The 10,992-nt window shown below is 46.1% G+C and overlaps 2 protein-coding genes across 3 annotated transcripts in view; one reads left to right on the top strand and one right to left on the bottom strand.

Moving 5' to 3' along the window:
• The window catches only part of IRF5 (interferon regulatory factor 5), a 12,449-nt gene extending 8,604 nt beyond the window's left edge, over positions 1-3,845 (top strand). The window contains exons 6-11 of the mRNA XM_010831699.1: positions 323-369; positions 842-875; positions 1,053-1,328; positions 1,566-1,958; positions 2,048-2,166; positions 2,463-3,845. Of these exons, the coding sequence (XP_010830001.1) occupies positions 323-369; positions 842-875; positions 1,053-1,328; positions 1,566-1,958; positions 2,048-2,166; positions 2,463-2,708 (1,115 nt within the window). The 3' untranslated portion in view covers positions 2,709-3,845. The remainder of the gene's footprint in view (positions 1-322; positions 370-841; positions 876-1,052; positions 1,329-1,565; positions 1,959-2,047; positions 2,167-2,462) is intronic.
• Positions 3,846-4,504: 659 nt separating this feature from the next.
• The window catches only part of TNPO3 (transportin 3), an 81,872-nt gene continuing 75,384 nt past the window's right edge, over positions 4,505-10,992 (bottom strand). For both annotated transcript variants that reach the window (XM_010831697.1, XM_010831698.1), the window contains 2 exons: positions 9,759-9,850; positions 4,505-8,239 (listed from right to left, as the gene is read on the bottom strand). In XM_010831697.1, coding sequence (XP_010829999.1) covers positions 9,790-9,850 — 61 coding nt within the window. In that variant the 3' untranslated portion in view covers positions 4,505-8,239; positions 9,759-9,789. The remainder of the gene's footprint in view (positions 8,240-9,758; positions 9,851-10,992) is intronic.

Here is a 10,992-nt window from a genome sequence, read left to right as displayed (position 1 = left end):
TCCCAGGAATGGATCACTGGTGAGGCTAGGAGCGGCTTGGCATGGACCAGGCCCCTCCCCACCGGGTTTGATTTCCTCACCCGATCCTGGTTCTTGGCTCCGTGAATGTAGGTCAGGTGACCCAGTGAATGTAGGTCGGGTGACCCAGGGAGGGGAGCGCCGTGGGGTCAAGGGCGGTGTCCCCAGTGATTGCTGGTGGCTGTGTGGCCTTTCCCTCTGTGTTTGGGCAGCTCTGGGCAGGAGAGAAGCCACCTGGAGCTCTGAAGCCTCCCTCTCCCCTCCTGACTCCCTTCCGGTCTTTCATTTCTGTCTTCCTCTGCAGAGTCACAGCCCAGTGAGGATAACGCTGAGGAAGAAGAAGAGGAAGAGGTGAGCTTAGGGGCGCACTTGGCAGCCTGTGCCGCCGCCCTGGGCCTTGCTAGGCCTGGCTGCTTGTCCCACTCCACTGCAGGACTGGGCAGTTCCATTCCTCTGGAGCCTGCTGCTGTTTCTGCAGCCCTTCTCTGGGTTTCTTCTCTTGGGATTCTGGGGACAAGAACAAAGTCACCACCTTGAACCTCCCTGGGACTCTGTTGGTAGAAAACATGCTCGCGCATGGTCTCAGCCTCAGTAGTTGGGGCTTAGCAGGTATTCCCACCTGCAGAGGCAGAAACTGGGGTACCAAGAGCCTACTGACATGCCTGGGATGGCAGAGTTGGGCCTGAGTGTCTGGCCTCGCCTAAGCTGAAGACCAGGGAGTTGCCTTGTGGGTCTCATTCTTCAGCATTGGATCAGTTTAATAACCTGTCTTCCTTCTCTCTCTGGCCTCCTCGCTCCTCCTTTGCCTGTGTCTTCTCTTCAGCTCCAGAAGATGTTACCAGGCCTGAGCATCACAGGTGGGGCTGGGAGGTGGTGTGGTTGGGGGTCTAGTATAAGGAGGAGCTGCGGGGACCACAGGTACCTGGGAGGGGGCTGAAGGGAGGCTGGGGGCTGGCCCAGGGCTGGGAGTAGGTGAGCCTGGAGGCAGTTCCTAGAAGTGACATTAAAATTTTGTCCACTCCCACCTTCTATAGAAGCAGTGCAGCCCGGCCCTGCCATGGCACCCTATTCTTTACCCAAAGAGGATGTCAAGTGGCCACCCACTCTCCAGCCACCTGTGGTGTTGGCCCCCCCTGCTCCAGGCCCCAACCTGCTGGTCCCTGCTCCTGGCAATGCCGCTGACTTTGGGGAGGTGTTTTCTGAGGTTCTGCCGAGCTCGCAACCGCAGCCTGGGTCCCTGTCTACCAGCCTGGCCCCCACAGGCGAACAACTCCTGCCCGACCTGTTGATCAGCCCCCACATGCTGCCTCGTAAGAACCCACGGGAGGTGGGGGGGGGGAGGGCGGGCACGGAGGAGCAGCTAGGAGGGTGGAGGATGATGAAGAGAAGAACAAAAATGCCCATACCAGTCCCTGCTTGGCTGGGAGGGAAGTGGGGAGGACTGATGATGGCCTGGCCGCAGGGGAGAGAGGGAGAGATCAGTGGGCAGCAGAATGGGGAGGCATGGGGCTCATGGGGGGCGGTGGGCTTGCCTCTCTGTCCTGCAGTGACCGACCTGGAGATCAAGTTCCAGTACCGGGGACGGCCACCCCGGGCTCTCACCATCAGCAACCCTCAAGGCTGCCGGCTCTTCTACAGCCAACTGGAAGCCACCCAGGAGCAGGTGGAGCTCTTTGGCCCGGTGAGCCTGGAGCAAGTGCGCTTCCCCAGCCCCGAGGACATCCCCAGCGAGAAGCAACGCTTTTATACCAACCAGCTGCTGGACGTCCTGGACCGTGGGCTCATCCTTCAGCTACAAGGCCAGGATCTGTATGCCATCCGCCTGTGCCAGTGCAAGGTGTTCTGGAGCGGGCCCTGCGCCTCAGCCCAGGGCTCACACCCCAACCCCATCCAGCGGGAGGTCAAGACCAAGCTCTTCAGCCTGGAGGACTTCCTCAATGGTGAGGGCCCCGCCTCATGTTCCTCTGGGTCTCTTTTCATCCAGGGGCCTGGTGTCCGCCTCTGACTTAGGGTCTTACTGTCAATGCAGAGCTCATCCTATTCCAGAAGGGCCAGACCAACACCCCACCTCCATTCGAGATCTTCTTCTGCTTTGGGGAGGAGTGGCCTGACTGCAAACCCCGGGAGAAGAAGCTCATCACTGTACAGGTATACTCCCATCATCAACCTCCTGAACTCTGCTTTGAATATTGGGAAATCCTGGGCCCTTGCCCCAGGAGGGGCAGGGCTGTCTGGGTAGGGTGAATTCAGTGGTCAGAGTTAATTGATGACTGGCACTGCTCACACATAAGCTGCCTTTCTACGAAGTAGAAATTGGTGCCCCTTCTTCTGGCGGATGTAAACTACCACCTGCCCTCTGGTGGATCCCCTCATGCATAACTCAATCGGACAGCCCTGCCGATCCAGACAGTTCACCCCATCCTGTCTCCTCTTCACCCGCTTAGGTGGTACCCGTAGCAGCCCGGATGTTGCTGGAGATGTTCTCGGGGGAGCTTTCTTGGTCAGCTGATAGCATCCGGCTACAGATCTCAAACCCAGACCTCAAAGACCGCATGGTGGAACAGTTCAAGGAGCTCCATCACATCTGGCTGTCCCAGCAGCATCTGCAGCCTGTAGCCCAAACCCCTGCCATGCCAGGCCTCAGTGCTGCACAGGGACCCTGGCCCATGCACCCAGTTGGCATGCAGTAAGGAGGCTGCAGGTAGTGACTGGCCCAGGTTTCCTGGGTGGCTGTGCAGAGATGTGGAGGGCAAAAGTTCCTGGGGGCACCTGATGAGCAGCATGGTCCTATCTTGGGGTCTCCAGAAATGGATCTGGGTCATGAAGAAGAGGTAAAAGAGGCCTGAGTTCCAGGTTCTCCTCAGAAGCTGAGGGAAGCTGGAAGCCAGTTTTGCTTTGAGGACTCTGTCTTCCTGCATATGTCTCTCCTGGACTGGCTCTGGGGGAACTCGGCCATCAGCACCATTGTGGAGGGAAGGAACTCTGCCAACTCAGGGGGCCTAGTTGTACAGAGGGAGTTGCCCCAGAGCAGTCCCTTCTTGTGGGTGCCTCATTTCTTTGGGCAAGAAGAGCCAAGTGCTGGGGGTCAGACCTCCCTGGCAGGTCCTCTGCAGGGCATGGGCCTGACTTCGGAGTTCCCTAGCTTTAGCGTTGATACCCTGGGGGAGGAAATGGCAGCCTACTCCAGTATTCTTGCCTGGAAAATCCCATGGACAGAGGAGCCTGCTGGGCTACAATCCTTGGGTTCACAGTCAGACATGACTGAACGACTGAGCGCGCGTGCGCGCGTGCACACACACACACACACAGTTTGAGCCTCATTTCCTCACAACATCCAGAGACAGATTAAGTATTACACCAGATACTAAGTCTGGCAGCTACCTCCCTTGAGAAACTAAGAACCTGGGATAGAAAGGGGACATTTATGTATTTTTGGATTAATAAATATTAAAAACAGACTCAGTCATTATTTTTCAGCACCAGTTGCTCCCATGCTGTTCTACTGGGCCGTATTTCTCCTGCCAGTTAGCTTTCTTTACCCCAGCACCTGCCCTCCTGCTCTAGGGCTGTTGACACAGGGAGGACCTGCCTTCCAGGCTGATGAGTCAGTGAGGCCTTCACAAGCACTCGGCTGGCTGGCTGTGCTTTCCAGGAGGAAGCCGGCTGAAGCAAGGGCGTGGACTTTTAAATGTGTGCAGAGTCTAAGATTCTGTCCAAATCAATTTTCCCATAAGAAATGGTGAAAAGGGGCTGGATCTCACCTAAGGACCATTACTATCTGTTAGCCTCATGTATGTTCATATGCTATTAAATATATTAGGACAATGCATACAAATTGGGAGCTCACTGTTTGAATCTGGCTTACAGATGTAATTTTCTGACCTGAACAATTTTGCTGTTATCTTTTTATTATGGAATATCTTTAACATCTGTGAAAGTAGGGAGAATGGTATAAAATTCCCATGTAGTAGCTTCAATAATTATCAATTCACAGTCCTTCTCATCTAAATTCCCAACACTACAGTGGATAAGCTTGTGCCTATTTATGTCTTTTTATTACTTTTGCCAGTATATCTTTAGGATGAATCCACAGAAATGGGATTTCTGGGTCAAAGGATAAAAATGTGTCGAATTTTAAATATTTGCAAAATCCAGGTAAATCTCTGAGTGTAGCTGTTTCCCCACAATCTCAACAGATTATAATGCCAATTTTTTGGATTTTGCCAATCTGATAGGTGAGAAATAGTATCTCTACCATTTCTCATTATGAACAAGGATGAGCATCTTCATATGGTTAAGTGGCCTGTGCAGATTTTAGTGATTAAAAGAAAATAATAATCTTAGAATAGTTTTAGATTTACAGGAAAGTAGCTAATAGAGTGCCTATATGACCCACACTCAGTTCCCCCAACTGTTGACATCTCACACTGTACCTTACATTACTATGGAGCATTTGTCACAACTAATGAACAAAGTGAACACATCGTTATTAACTAAATTCCACTCTTTATTCAGATTTCATTAGTTTTTAATCTCATACTTCTTCTGTTCTAGCACCCTATCCAAAGGATCACTTTACATTTAGTGATCGTGTCTCCCTAGCTATCACTGATTTAACTGGTTCTCAGACTTCCCTGGTTTTGGATGACTTGGATGGCTTGGAGGGTACATTTTAGAATGTCTCTCAGTCTGGATTTACCTGATGTCTCTCATGGTTTTTTGCAAGGAAGACACAGAGATGAACTGCCATTCTCACCAGAGTAGATGAAATAATGAAGTAGGCAACCATCCCTGGACTGACTTCTCCAATACTGCAGGCAGTGCAGTGGCTGCTGAGGATCCTCCTTTGGCTTCTACTTACATTTTGATTTCTTATATAAAACAAAAATGAAAGCAAAAAGCAAAAACCCCAGCACACCTGGCCATCATTTCCTGTAGGGTAACTGTGCTGTAGTAGCCAGTGGTGGATGGAACACTAGCCGCTACACTCCCGCCCCCTCCCCGCTCTGCCGGCCCCACAGTAGCAGATATTGAGTATCATTAAGTTCCAGAGTTAAAGCCAGGAGCGTTGCCATTCACTGCTCCACTAGGCTCCAGATCCACTTGGTAGTGGCCTTTGCCCTGGTGGCCTCTGCTAGCGTGCAGGTTGGAATCCAGAATACTGATGCTCATGATCCCGGGGATGAATACATCTCTTTAGCATGAGGTAGTTTCCCTCAGTTCTTCAAGGCTTCTTCTCCCCAAGTTCATCCTTGTATCCGACATAATACTCCCTTTTAATTCAAGACTCCTTCCTCTTATTCAGCTTTTCACTAACCTGAAGAACTTTTCAGTCTTTGTCCAGTAGGAGAGAATATTGATAGCTTTCCCCCATTTTTGTCAGAGGAGTGTTCTCACAAGGCAACCCTCTCACTTGCTGGTAATACATCTCACCACAATTGGGCATACCTTGTTGCAAAATCTTGGATATTTAACTTCTCTGGATTTTTGGCTTTCATCCTTGTAAAGCGACTTAGTACCAGGGCTACACAATGTGGACACGTACTTTTCATGAGGTGTGGATGCCATCCAAAAGATCCTATCTTATTTACAATACACTCTCAAGTTATTGATCTTTATAGAACAGGTACATAAAATTACAAGTTACTTCTTAGTAAAATCTTGCTGGGAATAGGCCGAATGGGTGATTTGTGTTTCACACAATCATGACTAAAATCTCTTGGCTAAGTCAGTCATGGAAACAAGGGAACAGCTCCGTGGGAATTTTATGACAGGTTAATTCAGGTGTAAGACTCATTCTACTCCCACTAGACAATGTCAAGCAGGAAGACAGTATTATATTAGGATACCTGATCCCAGACGGTAAACTGATCCTTTTAAACTGAAATATAGGTGGGTATCCTTGCTATGACAAAAGTTGTTAGCAAGACTATTTGTATTAAGTAGTCTAAACAATCTGACACTGAAAAGTACAGTGAGAACCATTAGTAACAGTTTTGGTTTTCAATATTGTAGCTGTGGAGATGTTCTTGATATATACTAAGATATATATTTCAAAGGCTATTTTGTGGTGGCTGGGGAGTCGTATTAAGTCTTCTACATCTTTTAGTCCCAGATACGACTTTCTGTGATAAAAGCCAAATTCCTTAAACAGACCAAAGTCAATGGGTCATTGTAAGGATCTAAGGCTGAATTAGGCTTCAAACTTTTGTTTAGCCAGAAAATGAGCAGGATGGCTAAGGTAAGGTGCTGATCCCCAGAATTTGATCATCTTATTCCAAATATTGTTCCATACTCGTTTTTTTCTCCATTAATAACACTGCCTCTTTAGAGAATAAAACTCAGAGCTGATATTATACAGAGAGGTTTGTTTCAAGGACTCCAAATGCTAGATGCAACTTTGTGGTCAAGGTTATTAGCTCTAAGCCCAATTACTATAACATACTGTATGATCTCATTTACATAAAGCTCAGGAAAATGCAAACTAACTCACAATGACAGGAGAGCAGTGGGTACTTGAGTGTGGCAGAGGATGGGAAGAGGCATGAAGAAACTTTTGGGAAAAGAACTTATGTTCATTGTCTTTATGGTTTCATGCGTGTACCCTATGTCAAAGCTTACCAACTGTACACCTTAAACACATGCAGCTTATTTTATGTCAATGACTCTTCATTACAGGGCTCTTTTTTTTTAAGACTGACTATTCAGTAGTTAGGAAACAATCTACTTGGATGGCCACTGCAAAAAGAACACACTACATTTTGTTTAACATGCCAAATGACCCATTCTCCTACCCACTGAGGCCATACAGGAGGACAGAATGTAGCAGGAGTTTTAGGGTAAGCTGGAAGAATGAAAGACGCAGAGCGAGCCACTACCCTGAAATATGAACAGTCTGGGCAGTGGGCGGGGCCTGGCTTTCAACCTCCGTACCCAGACATCTATTAGAGAACAACTAAGACTCTTCACTCAGGCAGTCACCAGCTGTACATCTCAGATTTATGAGGCAGTGAAAGGAAGGAAAAACAAACACTGATTAAATTTTAAAAATTTATTGTTTTTCTTTCTCTTTCTTTTGTTGCTGTTGACTTGTTCTTGAGATGGCGACACCACCAGACAGAACGTGTTCTTGTGTCCAGTGCCTGTGCAGGGCTACAGTTCCTTGAAAGCATCAGGGCTTGCTTCAGCTTTCCTCTCCTGCCTCACCCCCCATTAAGTCAAATGATTTCCACATTTTTTAGTAATATAGTTAGCCCTGTAAACACTTTTTTCCATTCTCCCACCTTCTGTTTTCCTCTCTCAAGTCTATGGGTAAAAAATTAACAAAAAAGGAAAAAAAAACTAAAAGAAAAAAGTATTTGTATCCCACTCACCCTAATTTTGGCTCTTCTCTCCAAAGATGACAATCCAAGGTAGATTGGAAGTGGACTTAAAGAGATTGAGTAGGGTCAGAATTGGGGTATACATGAATTTTGGCCCTGGCAGGTCCTAATATCATTGATGTGACCATGATAAAAAGCAGAACAGGCGCCTTGCTTACTTCTCCTTATGTGAACAACTCTAAAGGTGAGAATAAACAGTTGGGACCAGACACGAGTTGGGACACGAGGAGAAATTTTGACTCACTTTCATTAAAAGAGGAAGGGGAAAGGAAAAGAAGAGAGGGGAGGAGAGAAGGAAAGGACAAAAGAAAACCTTAAGAGATGATCCTGCCCCTTTCCTTCCAATTGCAGCTGTTTAATTCATTTGAATTCCCATCTTCCCTAAGTAAATGCCTTTGTTTCACAGACAGTTCTGTACTTGTATTTCTCTGTGTGCACACATGCGTGCTAGCATGTGTGTGTGTGGGTGCATGTATGTAAGTGTGCGTGTCATTTGCTACCAGGAGAATGTTTCAATTGTAGTTTCAGTTTAGTTTTCCTTTTTTTTTTCTTTTTTATTTCCTTAAAATTATTTTTCCTTTTAGAAACAAGTTCACCAGGAAACCAGCTCCCCTCCCACCACGCTGGACAGGCCACAGCCATTTCTCTAAACAGCTGATTCTTCCTCACATCCCCAAACAGGAACTCGGCAGGGTGGCCTTGGAAGGCTGCAGTCTCTCCCTGTCTGGCGGGATGCCCTGGTGGCGGGTGAAGGCCCCTCTGCCACAATGGAGGTTTCTGATTGTGGGACACAGTCTGGTTTTTGTTTTCTTCCTGTCTTCTAATTAAAAAAGACATTCCTGACAAAAGAAAGAAGACAGTCAATTAACTGTGGTCCGGGAGATGGCAAGCACGTCATAAAGTCAACCACAAGGCAGAAATTTCTATACCTGCTCCAGTACCTCACTCTGGCCTCTGATGTAAGAACTTCAGTTTAAAAACAAAGGAAAAGTAGTAGTTGGATTTTTTACCTTGTGATTTTAAAGGAGCTACTGGTTTAATGAAATACTGTCTGCCGTTTTCCAATTCTGAGCGTGCTCAGGGGTAATATGTAGGAGTAAGGAGTAGCCAGCAGATCCAGGCTGCCCACTCCAAAACCAAACCCGGAAACCTCCATTTAAGTCTGCTTAAATAAATACTGGGGTTTCATGCAAGATTTTATTTTGAAAGAAGGCTTTGCCTACTAAAAAAAGGTTTAAAAACCATTGATCTAGACTTTATGTAAAGGGTACTATGTAAAAGCTTTAAGTAGAGTGGGTAAAGGTGAAGATTCTGACACCAGAAAAGTGAACTGTGGGTCTATCAATTACTGACTGTGGCATCAAGCAAATTACTTAACATCTTCAAACTTCATTTACAAATTTCCTCATTTGTAAAATGGAAATAATAATAGTAACTAATCCAGAGGACTGTGTGAGGACTATCTTACAGTTAGTATATAATATGCTTTGTACATGATACAAAGTACTGAGGATAGTACCAGACATGCAATCAGGGCTCCATAAATGTTAGCTATGAATACCCACAGCTATGCACAAATAACCCTATGTGCATCAATATTAGCTATTCAGACACTGCAAAACTTGAGAATTCCAAATGATATTACTAATTAAAAAATCAAAGTTTAGAACAATTTCTGGTATGGAAGGCACCACTGAACAGCATCTTCACCCATAAAGCATTTAATCCCAAAACCACCAATGAGAGGGCTGCACTTTTATCAAGAATTACCTCCAAGAAGGATAAATTTGGCTTAAGACATCACAGAGTGGGCTTACAGGAGAGCTGCCTTTCTTCTCTCAGTCAAGAAACAGGCACCCAGATCCCACCACTCGGTCCTTCCCTCCCTCAGCTAAGCTTCTCTGCTTTACTTTGGAATCAGAAAGTCCATGGAGAAAACTGATGATGATCAGGGGCTAGACAAATAGGCCAGCTCCTTTCCTATACCTCCTGCCTCGGTCAAAAACCTGGCATTTCAGTGTTAAAATTACAAAAATTGGTAAGAACAAGCCTCTTTGCTCCTCAAATCTGAAAGATCAGTTTTAGGAGGGCAGTGCCATGTATCATGGCTTTAAGGCCAGCACTGTTTTCACCAAAACAGCCAGGTTGAAAAGTACTCTCATCTGTCACCACACATACTTACCATTCTGGAAATATCTGTAAGAAGAGGAAGGGAGGAATTTTTTAAAAAAGATATTCTGCAACAGTAACTTTCTTATGGGGGTGAATGGCATCCACAACTCCAGCTATAGTACTAGTCCCATGATGGGCATTAAAACCTGTGCCCACCCTCAAGTACTCCTGACAGCCACCACTCACCTGGGTGACAGGCACAGAACAGGAGTGTGAGCTATCGAAACAACCTGGTGAAGTCTCGCAAGGCCCAGCAAACTTGTTTACATTCCTCAGCACTAGAAAAGAAAAGAAAGGTAGGTTGGTCCCTGCCTGATAAGAAAAGTATATACACTGAAAAGCAACCACAACTTTGAGGGACCCTGAGAACTGTCCCAGCTCTGCTCCTGACCCAACTTTTGATCTTTCTGTAACTCAGGGGTAAATATTAACTACTGTATATGGGAATAATTATAAGCTATGTGGCCCTTAAAGAGTGGGCTTTGGAGAAAAAATTGCTTAGGTCTAAATCTTGGTTTCATTGTGTCTTTGAGCAAGTTATCAATCTGCCTCAGTTTCCTCATCCATTATCTACCCCACGATGTTCTGAGGATTAAATCAATTCCTGTATGTAAAGTGCTTAGGATAACAGAATAGGAACAAAAGAGCATTTGACAAATATAGGCTGCTGTAACAATAAAACTTGTTTGTGGGACTTCCCTGGTAGAACAGTGGAAGACTTTGCACTTCCACTGTAGGGGTGCAAAGTTTTGATCCCTGATCAGGGAACTAAGATCCCATATGCTGTGCGGCCAAATAACAATAACAATACTTGGTTAAAGTCCTTGATAAATCTAAGAAAAGTCAGAACCCTCAAAGTAAAAAAGCAAGCATATTCACCTAAGGTGGATCATTTTAACTCTATGAACTGAGCTAACTTAGGTACCCTGGTTTCCTCATTCTTTTCCAAAAGCAGATTTTGTTTTAAAGCCCAATTCAGCAAGTAACTCTCAATCAGTCTAGTTGAACAGGCTGCTCAAGATTTCATGCTGTGGGAGGAGAAGGGAGAGGAGAGAGGAAAGGGTTAAGGTATGAACAAAGGGAGGAGGAGGAAGCTGGTCTTGGTCTTCAGGCAAGCACAGAGATGCCTAGGTGGTATGAATAGCCCAATATTCATTTGACCCTGTTTTTTCAAAAGGCTTCCTTTGTCTAAAGACTGTCACCAAAAAAACCTGTTGATGCCAGCTGCATTCTTTTCTGCCAGTCTTCATAATATGGTAACTGAACACGAGGCTCAGCTAAAATTGTGGAAAACAAAGCACATTCAATTAATAATATGCTCACACTATGTGGCACTCTCTTTGGCGCTGAAAAAATCAGGGACCACAGCCTATAGCCTAGGAGTCAATGTCAGAAGAAAGCTCTCTCCTTCCTGTAATGG

Source organism: Bison bison, unplaced genomic scaffold, assembly GCF_000754665.1.
Source record: "Bison bison bison isolate TAMUID 2011002044 unplaced genomic scaffold, Bison_UMD1.0 scf7180017864530, whole genome shotgun sequence".
Taxonomy (NCBI): domain Eukaryota; kingdom Metazoa; phylum Chordata; class Mammalia; order Artiodactyla; family Bovidae; genus Bison; species Bison bison.
The sequence above is the reverse complement of the archived record's forward strand: the minus strand, read 5'-3'. Positions and strand labels throughout refer to the sequence as shown.